The sequence below is a fragment of the Nicotiana tabacum genome, chromosome 3 (genome assembly GCF_000715075.1).
Source record: "Nicotiana tabacum cultivar K326 chromosome 3, ASM71507v2, whole genome shotgun sequence".
In the NCBI taxonomy this organism is placed as follows: Eukaryota; Viridiplantae; Streptophyta; class Magnoliopsida; order Solanales; family Solanaceae; genus Nicotiana; species Nicotiana tabacum.
Window position 1 is genome coordinate 213386083 of NC_134082.1, and position 16498 is coordinate 213402580.

Genomic DNA, 16498 nt, shown 5'->3' on the forward strand with positions numbered 1-16498 from the left:
CATTTGAGTTTGATCACCCGCAAGCCAAAAGATGCCTCAACCAACGTTAGAACGAAACAACAAGATGATAAGAACTAGAAACGATCAGTATATTGCTTTCTTTGTGCGTATTACAATGTCCTTTATAAATGATCAAACCTCCCTTTTATATAGTAGGGGAGTCATACTCTTGATACAATTCTATATAAGGTAACCAATCTCATGATTTGCTAATTAATCGGCCTCCCCTTGATACGTGCCGAGAATTCTGCCGTGATCTCCAACCGATCCCGGATATTTTGGCCTTCCGTTATTTGGCTCGGCAAGGTTCCCTCGATCTTGTTCGGTCTTGGAGTCACGAGCTCAACGATTTAATATCGCGCCTTGGTTCGATATAACCCGGGTTCAAGCTCTGACCTATTACATTTCAGCCTCGACTGGTCATACAATGGATGAACCCGATTTCGACCGTATACAGATAGTCCCCTCATTTTTCGGAGAGAAGATGACGAGAAACGATATGAACTTCCGAACCCTGCTTCGATAGATCATGACATAAGCGACAAAAGGATACTGAAACGTCCCGTTGGTCCAGTCTCCAAGGCATTAAATGTGTGTCAGTCGTTGGCCGGCCACTACTGGTTTTGAACCGTCATTAGCAAATTATAAATATCCCAACTTTCATTCATTCAAACTTTATGTTCAAAGCTTCTTCTACTCTTGTTTTTCAAGAATCTCTTCACTCTCCAACTTTTGTACCTAGATTTGTTGAACCTTTTACAAATCATTAAGTGTAACTTCTTAATTTCCTATTCTTCATCTCTACTTTAAAATGGCGAAAACTTCTAAGATTGTTCCACAAAAGGAGACCGCCTCTTTATCACGACCTGCCGGTGACGGGACTGCGGCGAAACCACACCCTAAAGAGTTTGTTCCTGGAGGGTGCTCGACCGTTACTGATTTCAAGGTCGAAAAAACTTCCTCGGTACCGGGTCAATGCGAGTCGGTCTAGAGATATATATGTTTGATCACCAATGATCTCCTCTCCAAGGACAAAAGATGATTGCAACTGGACCGATAAGTACGTGGTGGTTCCTTCATTTGAGGAAGCAATTACTACCCACGTTGAGGGTTTTTTGAGTATTTACACTTACCCCTTCACATTGGGTCCCTTAGACCCGATCATTATCGCCTTTTGCAAGAGGTACGAGGTGACCCTCAATTAAATTCACCCCTCCTTCTGAAGGATAGTGATTCTTCTCTATTTTTTTGTAAACAAAATCGAGGGGTGTCTCTTTACCCTCGATCATCTTATGCGCATGTGCAACCCCCGGATCTATCGAGGGGGATTAATCAAACTTGCTCGACGGGACACTAGGGCCCTGTTCTCGAGTATAGATAAGGATCAGGACCGAGGCTAGATGGGCAAATTCGTTCGAGTGAAGACCTTGAACTTGATCCCTACCGAGGACATGCTATTTCTCGAGAAATAGAATATGAAGCGTAAATATAACTTCGCCTTAAAGATTTATTTATTTTTTCTCCCATTCTCTCCCTTCTTATCACTGTTTTGTGGTACAACTGTGGCTTGGATGCCGGACGTAGTTCCTCGACTCAAGGAGTGGGTCGAGGACCTTATGTCACAGAGACCATATTCCGAGCACGCATGGCGGGAGCTGTCGAAGGGTCGTTGGGAGGCCCGTAATCATGGTAAGTTTTCTTTTCTGATTTAATAATGTTGGATTTTCTCCTTGCATTGTCGAATTCTTATGGTTTTGCGTTCGTTTGTAGGTCTCCCCAAAGATGTTACTATGAGGCCTCCATCCGGTAATGAAGATGTGCCTCTTGAGTCCCTTGCTCCGAGGCAGGGTGATGAGAAGAAAAGGAAAAGGGCCTTGAGTTCTCCAAACTCGGAAAAGAAAAAACCAAAGAGGAGGCCGACGTGTAAACCCAAGGGAAACACCAGCGCTCTACCCTCGGACTCAGTCCACCGACTAAGGGATGAGTCCAAAGGAGAAGAAGAAGAAGAAGAAGAGAAATCCAAGCTGGTGTCCCACATAGTAGGAGCGGTTCAGTCGGTATTCGTCTACGAAAGGCGCACTCGTATGCCTTTCGAGGCTTCCCCCATGTAAATATTCTTAGGTAAGGGTCTCCCGAATAAGGCGTTGTACCTCATGTCCCCTTCGATCACATAAAACTTGGTATCTAGGGTGATTCTGGCTACGTTTACTAGCAATGTTATTTCTCCCTTAGTAGTTTCGCAAGCCATATTGAATCTGCTTAGCACTCGGGCCGCAGGCATGATTTGGTCCAGTAGGCCGAGTTGCTCTACGACCCTCGATCGAATGATGTTGGCCGAGCTACCTAGATCAATTAACACACATTTCAGTCGACTTTTATTCATGAGTACAGATATTACCAGTACATCATTATGGGGTTGCATGATTCTTTCTGCATCCTCGTCATTGAAAGATAAAGTTCCTTCTTGTATGTAATCTCGAGTCTGTTTTTCCCTCGTGATCGATATTTTGGTGTGCTTTAACATCGGACCTTGAGGAACATCGCTTTGATGATTATATGAATGATGTGTTGATGCTCTTCTTGTTCGTTTTGTTTATTGAAATCCTTGTTTCTAAAATGATTCTTGGCTCGGTCGCTCAAAAATTCCTGAAGGTGCCCGTTGTTGAATAACTGGGCTACTTCTTCTCTTATCTATCGACAATCCTCCGTTCTGTGGCCATGAGTGCCATGATATTTGCATATTTGGTTGGGATCTCTTTGGGCTGGAACGGTTCATAAAGATCGAGACCATTTGGTATCTTTGATGCGTCCGATAGCAGATACGATGGCAGCTACATCAACATTAAAGTTGTATTCTGATAATCGTGGTGCTTCTTTAGGTCCGATAGGCCTGTCAAAACCGTTCTTGCTCATGAGCCCTCGAGAGCTCTGGCCTCGATCAATTCTCTTTTCATTTCGTCCAGAATTTTGCCCAGATTCGCTGCTCCTACAATCTCCATTATATGGCTGGTATTGATCTCTGTTCAACCTCGGTTCTCGATCAATATCCCTCTTGATTCTATCAATAGGTCTGATAGGATAAATGGACCCGGAAGGAGCCCCAAGTTGATCGTCTTTGACCCTGATCTTCGATTGGTACCAATTATGCATATCGGCCCAAGTAACAGCTGTGTATTCTATCAGATTCTGCTTCAACTGCTATGAAGCCACCGAGCTTCGAACATTGAGTCCTTGGGTGAGAGCTTGAACATCCCAATCATCAGCGACCGGTGGCAGGTCCATCCGTTCCATTTGAAATCGAGACATGAATTCTCTGAGCATTCCGTTGTCCTTGTGCCTTACCTTGAAAAGGTTCAACTTCCTGGTTTCAACCTTGATGGCCCCGACATGTGACTTTACAAAAGAATCTACAAGCAAAGCAAATGAGTCAATAGAATTAGGTGGTAAATTGTGGTACCATATCATAGCTCCCTTAGATAGGGTCTCTCCGAATTTCTTTAGCAAAACAAATTCAATCTCATCATACTCTAGATCATTCCCTTTGATAGCACATATGTAAGAGGTGACATGCACATTCGGATCGGTCGTTCCATTGTATTCAGGAATCTCGAGCATGCGGAACTTCTTGGGGATCGGCTTGGGAGCCACACTCGGGAGGAAAGGTTTTTGCACGAACTTTTTGGAGTCTAGACCCTTCAATATCGGAGGTGCCCTCGGGATTTGATCCACCCTGGAGTTGTAAGTTTTCATCTTCTTGTCATTTGCCTGATCTTCTTTTCCCCCGACTCAATTCGTTTTTTCAGTTCTTCGAGCATCTTCATGATTGCAAGATTGGTCTCCGATTTTTTCTCGTTCGATTTCCTTGAAACCGATTCGACCCTGTGGACAACTTTCTGTGATGGCTCGGGCTCGATCCTACTCGGTGGGTGATTCTAATTTTGGAGCTGGCTATCGCTGCCTATTGATCCTGTAACATTTCGAAGATCACCCGCAGACTGATCCCGCCATCTTCCCTGCCATGTGTGCTTTGAGCGGCTTATCGAACATCCCTACAGATGTTGCCCTCGGGATCGACGACTAAATTTACGTTGATGGCTACATGTGAGCTAGAATTGATTGGATCTACATCCGGAACTCCACCGAGGCCAACCGGGGGTACGCCGTTCCTTGGTGTTATGTTATCATTTTCGTCGTAGTGGCCGAAATCATTGTCAACGTGTATAGGTGCTGACTGAGAGTTCGACATTTTGGTCCTGGAATCAAAGATACTCCAAAGAATAAGTGTAAAATAGTGTGTGTTATGAAAATTTGTACTAGGTAATCACTATTATCCTTAGCCCCACAGTAGACGCCAAACTGTCTACCCTTAAAATCGGATAACAATTGAATTTATACGCGATTTTAAGGATACGTGATGTAACTTGATATAAATTAAGAAGACGGATTAATATTGAACTTGATGATAAGAAAATAAATGCAAACCACGCAAATTGAATAGCCTTAGCCTTTGAGTTTTATTACCCTCGAGCCAAGAGATGCCTCAACTAACGTTAGAACGAAACAACAAAACAATAAGAACTAGAAATGATTAGTATATTACTTTCTTTGTGCGTATTATAGTGTCCTTTACAATATCGGAGGTGCCCTCGGGATTTGATCCACCCTGGAGTTGTAAGTTTTCGTCTTCTTGTCATTTGCCTGATCTTCTTTCCCCCCGACTCAATTCGTTTTTTCAGTTCTTTGAGCATCTTCATGATTGCAAGATTGGTCTCCGATTTTTTCTCGTTCGATTTCCTTGAAATCAATTCGAGCCTGTGGACAACTTTCTGCGATGGCTCGGGCTCGATCCTACTCGGTGGGTGATTCTGGTTTTGGAGCTAGGCTATCATTGTTGTTGATCCTGTAACATTTCGAAGATCACCCGCAGACTGATCCCGCCATCTTCCCTACCATGTGTGCTTTGAGCGACTAATCGAACATCCCCACGGATGCTGCCCTCGGGATCGATAACTAAATTTACGTTGATGGCTACATGTGAGCTGGCATCGATTGGATCTACATCGAAGCCTACCGGGGGTACGTCGTTTCTTGGTGCTATGTTATCATTTTCGCCATGGTGGCCGAAATCATTGTCAACGTGTAGGGGTGCTGACTGAGAGTTCGACATTTTAGTCCTGGAATTAAAGATACTCCAAAGAACAAGTGTAAAATAGTGTGTGTTATGAATGTTTGTACTAGGTAATCACTATTATCCTTAGCCCCACGGTGGGCGCCAAACTGTCTACCCTTAAAATCGGATAACAATTGCATTTATACGCGATTTTAAGGATACGTGATGTAACTTGATATAAATTAAGAAGACGGATTAATATTGAACTTGATGATAAGAAAATAAATGCAAACCACGCAAATTGAATAGCCTTAGCCTTTGAGTTTTATCACCCTCGAGCCAAGAGATGCCTCAACTAACGTTAGAACGAAACAACAAAATGATAAGAACTAGAAATGATTAGTATATTACTTTCTTTGTGTGTATTATAGTGTCCTTTACAAATGATCAAACCTCCCTTTATGTATACGGTTAAAATCGGGTTCGTCCAATGTATGACCGGCCGAGGCTGAGACGTCACCGGTCAGAACTCGAGTCCGGGTTATATCGAACCAATATGCGAAGTTAAATCGTTAAGCTCGTAATTCCAGGACCAAACAAGATCGAGGGAACCTTGTCGAGCCAAATAACGGAGGGAAATTACAAATATGTAATAGTGAAAGGTCAATATTATACTACAGCTCCCTGTGCTTTAACCATTTAGTTTCCAGAAAAGTCAACATTGTTATAAAAAGAAAGGAACAAAAAGATAGGAAAACTGGATTTGGAAAACAAAAAGGAAAAAGGAATCATTACTATGTGAAAAAGAAATATACCAAACTCTCGAGACTCGAGTAGGGGAAGTGATCAAGTCTTACGTTTTATAATTTTTCTTTGTCCAGGATTACACAAAGATAAAGTTTAAGACTTTAGTGCTTGATGCTTAAACTGGCGCAGTCACTCAATATGGTCAGTGCTTCACCATTAAAGTTTAATCATCACTCACATATATATGTATATATATTTGAGCTAAAAAATGACGACTGATTTTAAGTCTAGTGAAAAAAACTTTTAACTTTCATATTTTCTGTGCTCATTTTACTCTTTTTTGGGGCTTCTGAACGAGATAGTTAATTAGGAAAGGTAAAATAATAAAAATTTGAAAGTTACTGTCAGTTGAAAGGGTAAAAAAAGGATGAACGCGAAATTTAATATTGCCGGTAGGTATAAGCATGGTAAATAGTTATGTAATTTACACGTCAACGTTGAGAAATGAAATATTACTGTATTCTCTCGGTTAGCTATCCCTACAATATGTTAATTTATGTTGTGTAAACATAGATTCTGAAATAGTAGCTCATAATTTATTGTCCTCATGAATCGTAAATGATGGCTCTTCCTAGGAAAGGAAAATAAAGCTGGTATCTCAATCCCTTTCTCTTTTCGTATCTTTAACAAAAAAGACTAATTTCTTTCGTTATGCTATTCGAAATTTGAAAAATTAGTTCGCCATAACATGAGAAATAAAAATAAAAATGGCACGAGCAGGGATTACATGCTATAACTTGGATAGTAGGGGTGCATATTACTCACTCCGTTTACTTATATTTGTCCACTATTGAGTTTACACACCCTTTAATTAAGAAATAATAAATAAAGTGTATAATTTATCATGATACCCATATTAATTGGTGTATAATCTTAATAAATTTAGAAAATAATTTGGAATGAGTAATTAATGCTAAGGACAAAACAGAAAAAAAAAATTAGTTTATCTTGATATGCGAAAAGTGACAAGTAAAATGATTTTTTTTAGAATAGTTGATAACTAAGAGCCTGTTTGGCCATAATTTTTTTTACTTTTTTCGAAATAAATATTTGGCCATAAATTTTTTAATTTTCACTTGAAAATGAATTTAAAAATTTTTCAAAATAAATTTAAAAACTCCAAAAAGTTGTTTTCCAAAATTTTTCCTCAGATCACTCATAAAAAATTTACCCTAAAGACGGATAATGTGGCGTTATGTATCCTAATACAAAGAGAGACTAGTAAGTAAGAAAGCTATAGAGCAGTAAAATACTCAAATTCTAACTTCAAGAAACGATATATGTTAAATAAAAATAATAATTTAGGTATATATATTTTATATAAAATATTAAATGTTTCATTTTTATTTTTATTTTTCACTATATATATTGTTTAAAATTTGAAACCAAACGAAGAAACCTAAAATTTTAATTTCTCAATCCGACCAAACCGAAAAACCAATCTAAATTAAAACTTTAGTTTGATTCGGTTCGATTTTTCGGTTTAATCGGAATAATGCATACCTCTAGCAGATATACAATATTAAATCGATTTGATTATTGTTCGAAGTTTTAATAGCTAAATTTCGATATACAATATTTTACAAATAATATAGAGAGAGTTTTATAATTTGTATCTTGCAGTCAGTTGAATCTCCTTCGCAAAAATATTTTATTGCACAATAGGGTAAAATATAATTTGTGTATCCTTCGTCAAAGAACTCAAATACTAGGTGTGACATTTTTAATTTTTTGGAATTTTCTTATTATGATTCCTTGCTCCACCATTAATGTGTCCAGTTCCTCATCATTTTCCTTGTTCTTTTTACTGTTCTTTAATCAATAAGAACCAACCATTTTTTTGTGGTTTTCTTTTGAAAAAGAAAACAGTAAGCACATTTTAGTTGGCTAGGCGCAACCTCACGATAACGTGCAAATTAAAAAGCAGTTGATGGATTTAAAATTTCAAACGAAAAAGATGGAACATTAGCATAGACCAGAACTTGAGGTAAAAAACTAAAAATTTCCCCAAAAGTTCACGCCATTGAAATTAAAATTAATTAGAGAGAGAATATGGTAGTTAGATACTTTCGATTTTGCGCGTTCGAATTGTGTGTGTTAAGTGGCTAAATCTTACGCATATTTTACACGAATAGAACACATATTTTTTTTATTATTTATGACAAGAAAATATTACTCCCTCCGTTTCAAATTTAAATGAGATAGTTTGACTCGGCATGGAGTTTAAGAAAAAAAAACTTTTGAAATTTGTGGTCTTAACAACTTAATGGGTAAAAATTTTGTGGGGTCATAATATTTATGCGGTTATAAAAACTTCTCATTAAGGGTAAATTAGGTAAAATGAAGAGTTAAAATTAAATTATTTCCAAATTTTAGAAATATGTCATTTATTTTGGAACAGATTAAATAGAAAAATATGTCATCTAATTTGAAACGAAGGGAGTACAAGAAAGAGAAAGAAAACTTCGAGGAAATTTCAAATAAGTAGTTTGGCTTGCACCTATCCTTTTGACTTGCACGTATCCATTGAATTATTTCATTGATATGTATTATATCCATTCTATTGTTATGTATTGAGTCTCCCTTACATTTTTCATTTGAAAATGTAAACTTTAAATTCGTTTGTGTTTCTTTTAAGTTTTCCAATACTACATTTTGAAGTAAGTGTAATTAGAAAACTTTGTTTACTACTTCTTTCCGTCCATTTTAAGTGATTTTTTGGCTTTTTATATATATTAAAAAAAATTATACTTTAACATTAATTAAAAATATAATTGACCATATTAATCTTAATTTGTTCATTAAAAAATACAACAAAAATTCCTAGACTCTTTACTCGAAAGACAATTTTGGCAAAAAAGAAGATATTTGAAAAAATTAAATATTATGGACCACAAAGAAAAGACCAAAAAATCACTTAAAATAGACAAGAGGGAATACTAACCAACATTATAAAGAGTAGTTACAAAACTATTACAGCTAAGCACACACCTTTTTTTCTAAAAGAAACTACAAATAATTTCTCCAAAAGAATGTTCAAACGACCAAATCAACCTTCAGATTTTTTGTTAATTAACTGGTCAAGAACAGTTGTCTCTAAATTCTTTTTCTCTCTTAATCTCCACGCCGTTAACACAACGTAATATATTAATGTCCATGTTGTGCCTGATGCTGAAAATAATACTCATATTACAAAGAAATCTTGCAGCAACATCGACAGCTGTGAGCTTAAAACAACAACAACAACAACCCAGTATAATTTCACTTAGTGGGGTCTGGGGAGGGTAGTGTGTACGCAGACCTTACCCCTACCTTAGGGTAGAGAGACTGTTTTCAAATAGACCCCGGCATCCTTCCCTCCAAGAACTTCCCACCTTGCTCTTGGGGAGACTCGAACTCACAATCTCTCGGTTGGAAGTGGGGGTTGCTTACCATCAGAGCAACCCCTCTTGTCAATTCCATAAAATTCTAAGACCTTAAACGGGGTTTTTTTTAATTAAATTTTTTTATTCTATATTATATTAGAAGGCGATATATTTAAATACTAGAAAAGGTAAATTATCCTATTCAGAAATGGAAACGGGAAAGAGATAACTTAAGCGCATTGATTGATAGAATGTAAATTAATTTGGTGTTGGTGCATGGATTCTTCACATGGCTATAGAATTTTGCCTTAAAAATTAGAGTCAATCATTCAATAATTATGCCATTCTTGCCTATTGATAAGTACGAAGAGGTAATCATAACATTTTACGTGGCCATAAGGGTGGTCGTAGAGTATGAGTTGGGGGTAGAGATAAAAGTGTCATCACAAGAATAATTTATGTAACAATACAATTTTAATCCAATAAATATTACATAGTTTCTATTTTTTAAGTTTATGCACTTTTATGAAAAAAATAGTAATTTTAATTATAATAGTATTTGTTAAATATTTATCTTTTTTAAATGTCTCACTTGATCAATACTTAACTAAATTTAATAATGAAAAAAATAAAAAGGTAACCAATATTTTTATTTTATTTTTTATACAATTAAATAAATAAATTTAAAATGATATAGTTTTGACTTTTGAATAGTCACTGTTGTTTGCCGTGGCTCTTATATTCTTAGGAAAACTCAAATTCAAGAAAGAAACAGTTTCTTACTTATTGCAAATAATGATTTCAACTACAGTTCATGTCAAAGCAGAACTAATTGGACTGAGAGAGAATTCAAACACGGAGCTTTAGGCCCTACTCGAATTGAACAATTTCTCCCCACTATCTTTTTAATTATTCTTTTTGGACTCATTTATTTTTATTGAATTATGATTATAATATCTTACCATAAGTACAATCATCTATTTTTATTGAATATGGGCAGTAATTGGTTAATAAAAATTATTTTATTATTTTCATATCAAATCATTCTTTATTTTGTTTTATTTCACTTTATGAAAAAAATACTCCTCCCTCAAAAACTTCTCGATTTAACCCGTCGCACAGAGCTTGACTAGTGCATTTTATATTTTCTGTGTGGTTTGCAAGCTACTCCCTCCGTTTCAATTTATGTGAACTTATTTTCTTTTTAATCCGTGCCAAAAAGAATGACCTCTTTCCCTATTTGGAAATAATTTACCTTTATGCAATGATTTATAGCCACATAAAATATATGTGCTTCATTTTACACCACAAGTTCAAAAGTATTCTCTCTTTTCTTAAACTCCGTGCCCAGTCAAATGGGTTCACATAAATTGAAACGGAGGGAGTATTACATAATAATGGGTTTACCCAGTGCGCATTCATCTGAATAACAGAAACCGTGACAAATGCTATAACGAATGTGGGTTTTCCTGGGATTCCAAAAAAATAAAAATAAAATGTGTATATATATTCATTGGGAACACGTTATGAACTCGTAAGAAAAGCCAAATCTAATTAAATTATTTATTTGCAATAATACAAACCTTTTGAGTAGGACCCACACTTATGAGTCCTCCTATTACAAATTACGAGAACTTGATAATCAAAGCCCCCACAATTGGCATATGATATTTTGCTCTTTCAACAATTGTCAAAGCGTAACGCTAAGGCACCACACCACACCACACCACGCCCTTTGCTCTTCTCTCCCCCATTTGTCCCTTCTAATTCTCTCACTTTTACTTCACTCTCTGTATTTTTTTTTCCTTCTCAGGAAAAGTATTCGGTGATGAATTAAAGGGTGTTTGGTGTTAGCAAAATGGGTTCGTGTGCTTCAGTGCATAAAGATCCAAAATCAGCGATGAAGCTCCGTCTTGTTTTTGCCTCTAAAAATGATAAGCTTGTTAGTCCATCGCCGCTCAAAGATAAACCCCTTGAGAATGGTGATATCAAACTCCCTGATCCTCAACTCAAACCTCAACGTTCGCCAGTTGTGGCAGTAACCAGTTTTAGCGACTATGGTACGATCTTCTTGCTTTAACCTTTCGTTTTTTGTTGCAATTATTTTTGGGCTTTTTTTGGTGGTGTATGCGCGGTCTTCTATTTTAAGCATGTTCTGTTTTTTGACGTTGATTCACTTTCTGTTAACCTCTTTTTGTGGGTTTTCTGTGGGAAAAAAAAAAGTGGGGATACTGCTTCTTTTCCTGTTAAGCTCAACAATTTGTTCAAGTTTTAAGTTTTCAGTAAGTCTGGTGTTATGCTAGTTTCTTAAGTTTGTTATATAATTGTTAGGCTGGTTTTTCTGTGTTTGAGAAAATTATAGAGGTGTTCTATTTAATCTGATTCAGCCTTGCGCGTAAGCCCTGAAGTGAGGCTCAAAACATGTTGAGCTCTTTGCCTCGTTTTGCGGACGCTTCATTGTCACATCAAGGCTCTAAAGCACATCAAGGCTCTAAAGCATATATTTCCTTGCCAATGCGTGTAATTTTGACAAGGCGACACTAAACAATTGTTATTTCATTTTATCATTATATTTTTCATTTATTCATGCTTATAATTATTGGTCTTGGACTATATATACATATTTTTACATTTACTTCAGTTGCGCGTTTTTTCATTAATGCCCACGCTTTATTTGTGGGTTGTTGTTAAAGCCCCGACCTTAGAGCTTTTTTGAGCTTTTCACCGTTGATAACACCGATCTAATTGACATGATGCTCATGATTATGTTTCAAATTAGTCGCTAATGAAACCGAGATTTTACTGTTTTCATAAAAAAGCAGTTAAAGTTTGTGGCTTTAAAATTACAATTTTAATAAGTTATGTATGTTTTTCCCTTTTTCTTTTGTTATTAGCTGTCCATTTTTTTTTTTTTTGCAATTAGGAAAGATTGACTAACGAGTTATTGTTAAAATTTTGTGCAATACCAAAATTCTTTTATTGATGGGGCCATCTGCAGCACATGTAGTCATGACACTGCTACTATTTTTTATTTTGCTGGAGACAACCTCTCGTAGAACAACTTAAAAACCTCACCTAACTAATTTAAGGAAAACAAAAACATCCTGTAACTTAATATGAATAATTCAATTGCAGAGTATTCTTTATACTTGATGAAGATGGGGTTGTCGTCAATTTAAAAAAACAGGTACAGGAACAATGAGTTGCACGTCTGATTTCATCATTGTGCTAACCTCACTGTTGAGATTAACATGTCAAATTGTGTTTATTTCAGAGACTTTTTCTTGTTTAGTAGCTGAAGGATAGTCCTCTAAATATTAGTTGCATATTGCCAGTGGCCTTACATGTAATTCCCTTCTAGTCATGCGAGTTTATTATCTTAGTTGGGGTCCTACGTTGACTATTTTCAAGCATCCCAATGCATCGCCTTGTGTTTTTGAATACTTGTCTGATACGAACACTCTCTACTATAAACAAGTTTTGATTTTGTCTATCAAATTTTTGTGCAATTTTTCAGTGAAGATGTAATGCCTACTAGTTTGCTAACAGAAGTTCCTAGCTAATTCTGGTTTCTTATTTGTTTGAAATGGATGGATTTGTTTTGAATGTGATGTTTTGGGATCGTGGTGGAATATTGAATGATGAAAGGACATCGTCTGCACTTTCTTTCAATTTTCTTCTTTTGTTTCTCTAGTATCCTCGAACTGATTACCTGAAACAGAGCGCTTCTAGCTAAGCTTTTAAAATATCTATATGCGAGGGGTGTTTATAGATATATAACGATCATGTTATTGTGCGTTTTCACTATAATTTGTAACCTCTTGATATATTTTATCTCATCTGATAGCCGGCATTCCTTCGTTTTAGGTAGCAAGGAGGAGGCTTTCTTTGATTCCCAAGCTTGGTTGGAGTCAGATTGCGACGACGATTTCTTTAGTGTGAAGGGAGGTAAGATGAACCTTCAATACCTGATGATTTTCCATTTTCTGCTTCCATTTTTTTTCTCTGTGTTTTTAAATTCGTAAACTAGAAAAAGCCCCATTATGCATTGCGTTGAAGTTAAATAGCTAGTAATGACTGAAAGTACATGAGTTTTTGTTATAAGGAAAGTGCAACACCAAGTAAATAGTTATTGTTAAGATAGCAACATGCTTCTCAGTACGAATTGGAATCTCAGCACCAAAGAGATTGTTCTTGTTGCGTGGCAGCCACTTCCTATCTGCGCTTGTCATCATTTTCTGATCTTGTCGTCTTTCTCTTGACTTAAATGCAGATTTTACACCATCACTTGGAAACACTCCTTCACGTGGAAATACGCCTGTGCATCGAGGTGTTTTGGCTGGTAATAGAACCCCTTTTGTAGAAAGACCTCCTGCTTCTTTACCGCAATCTTCTCCAAAACATAAGAGGAAGAATCTACTTGAGCTTTTCAAAGAAAGCTCAAGAAACCGGAATCCCAATGAACAATACGCTGAAGGCAACCAAAATGGACTCGCTGCTGATCTACAGCTACCACCCAAATCCACATCTAGCACACCTTATGCCCCAGTGTCTAGTGGCAAGAGAACCCCCAATGGAGAGCTAAAAACTGAGGCCAACTCACCGAGGTCAGCACAATGTTGTCTTCCCAGGTTGCGAAGTGGCAGCTTTAGGGAAAGGAGGAAGAGTATGAGTCCCCCTGCACATAGCGTCAGCTAATAACTACAATCTGGCTCTCATAAGTTCTCTATGTATGTATGTGCATGTGCATCAGGAATTCTGAACATTTTGACTTTTGAGATGTGCAATTTGACCATCAGTGATCAACCAAACTTGAAGTCCATGAGATCAGGTGTGCATTGACACAAACATATATTGCTACTATATGTAAGTACTGTATAAAGCTATAGAGAACAGCTTTGTTAATTAATTAACCTGGGCGTTGTCCTTATACGTATATGTTTTCCAGTCCTCTGTTCTCTGATTGACATTTCTCATTTGCTGCTACTGGAGAAGGCAATTCTTGCTGCCATGGGACTGGAGGTGGGACGTGACCTGTTGAAATGTACCATTCCATTTGAAACTACCTATTTAAACTATGCCATGTTTCTCCTCTTTTGTGTGTTTTGTGGGTGGGGGTGGAGTGGTCCATGGTTCATGAAAACATGCCCGAAAGAATTTCTTACCTAATCGCCTTACTTAAAAATAGCACGGGCTAGCCAGTTTTCGGACTGATAATTGACAAATAGCCAGCATTTGCAAAGTCATTGAAAAATAGTTACTATTGTGCTGCAACACAGAAAGTTCCCGTATAATATACTGGAAATTGGTGACCTATGTATGAACTTTCAGCATAATATACTAGAGAATGGGGCACTTGTGTATGAACTTTTAACATTATACTGGATCAGTATATTATGCTGGAAGTTCACATGTAAAAAATTTGAACTCCAGTATATTATGTTGGAATATATAACGGATTCCATGTATTATGGCTCCTGGTACGATTGCTTTGACGTATGGACGGACATTTGCCGATTGCAACATAATCCTAACTCCGTTTCCTTTTTCTTTCTTGTTATTATATTTTTTGTTCCATCTAATAAAAAAGTTCAGCAAGCAGTGGTATTAAAACATCCAACTTCATTTTTGCAAGCTTACTTAGTAGCTATTACAATTTGATAAATAAATAATTTGGTCTTTCTTTATTTTAAGTAGCACATACGATTACTTAGTATATTAAGCTTCCCAGATCTAATTTTTGTGTCTGTATGAAGACCTACCATTGTTGAGCTTGAAGCTCGTAAATTTAAAATTTTATTTTGAACATTTATTGTTTGATTCGAAGTGGGTGCTATGAAATATTGTTTATAGTACCATCGAGTAAGCTTTACATATCTGAATTTTTGTATGTATTTGAATATCCACCATTGTTGGGCTTGAAGCTCTTGAATTTAAAATATAGTTTTTATTTTGAAGTTTTCTTGTTTGATCCAAAGTAAGTGTTATTAAATATTGCTTATAGTACCTTCTGGAAGTTCATACTGAAATTTGATCGCATCTAGAGCTGATTTGAGGTGATTGAGATCAAATTTTTCTGCTTAAAATCGAAGAACACAGTTACCCAACAATATAGCGCTACGGTATATAATATATTATAGGAATATATAGCTATATTGCAACAATATACTGTTATAGTATACAATATACTATAATAGTATACTATAATAATATGCAATATATTGCAACAATATGATGTAATAGTGTATAATATTAATATACTAATAGTAGTATACTTCGACTGCTATTTATTGAATCATCTAGGTAATATTGTGCAAAGCTAAGTCATGATTGTAGTAACATTATATTGTTATAGTATACAATATAATATAACATTATACCGGTAATAAATAAGTCATTTTTAATTTTAAAAATTTTTCCAACTGGGTCCTTGCAAATATTTTCTTAAATGAATTTTTTTGGAATTCCATGAAAATAATATTCATTATATAAGAAGAAGGTGTCGGAAGACATAAAATAGTAATATACCTATTTGGTATATTTATATACAGTTTTGGTATATATTGTGACAAGTATTTTATAATAACATTAAATACTAATATGTCATTTTATTATACTAATGTATCATTTTATTATAGTGATATATAATTTTGGATCCTATGTGCTAGAAATATCTACAGTAATACATATATTTTAAATAAAAAGAAAAAAATGAAAGAAAAAAAGAAATAAGATATACTATATAGATTATTTTTTTGATAATTGATATGGAGAAAAATAAAAATATGAAACAAAGAAGGTGAAAAAAAATACTCTATCAGTTATTTTTGTAATTATATAACAAAGGGAGAAAAAATAAAGAAAAAAGGATCAAAAGAGTGCCGATCATCAATAAGCAATCTATGATCTATGGAATAGCTAGACCGGGTAAATACATTTAATTAGTCGTTTATTTGTATAATAATAGGCAATTGATGCTAAGTTATTGTGCAAAGCTCCAACTGAAAAAAGAAAAAAAAAAAAAAAGTCATGCAGATAACATAACAAAAATGTCCTGTCTTAAACCATTTTTTGTTAGTCTTCTAGTAATTTACATAAATGCAAAGTAAGACTACGTACAATAGACCCTTGTGGTCCGGTCCTTCTTCGGACCCCGTATATAGCTGGAGCTTAGTGCACCGGGCTAGCATAATCCAATTTCAACTGAAAAAATGCC

General features: G+C 35.8%; 1 protein-coding gene across 1 annotated transcript; it reads left to right on the forward strand.

Moving 5' to 3' along the window:
- The first annotated feature begins 10924 nt into the window (after window positions 1–10924).
- LOC107831992 (uncharacterized protein At3g27210-like) lies at window positions 10925–14229 on the forward strand. Its single transcript, XM_016659793.2, has 3 exons — window positions 10925–11342; window positions 13150–13230; window positions 13556–14229. Exons 1-3 carry the CDS (start codon window positions 11141–11143, stop codon window positions 13978–13980), a joined length of 708 nt encoding a protein of 235 aa, XP_016515279.1. The 5' UTR covers window positions 10925–11140; the 3' UTR covers window positions 13981–14229.
- The last annotated feature ends 2269 nt before the right edge of the window (window positions 14230–16498 follow it).

Coding starts and splice junctions, on each gene's coding strand:
- LOC107831992 (XM_016659793.2), top strand. CDS start 11,141: ATGGGTTCGTGTGCTTCAGTGCATAAAGATCCAAAATCAGCGATGAAG. Junction 11,343..13,149: donor AACCAGTTTTAGCGACTATG/GTACGATCTTCT, acceptor CCTTCGTTTTAG/GTAGCAAGGAGGAGGCTTTC. Junction 13,231..13,555: donor TTTCTTTAGTGTGAAGGGAG/GTAAGATGAACC, acceptor ACTTAAATGCAG/ATTTTACACCATCACTTGGA.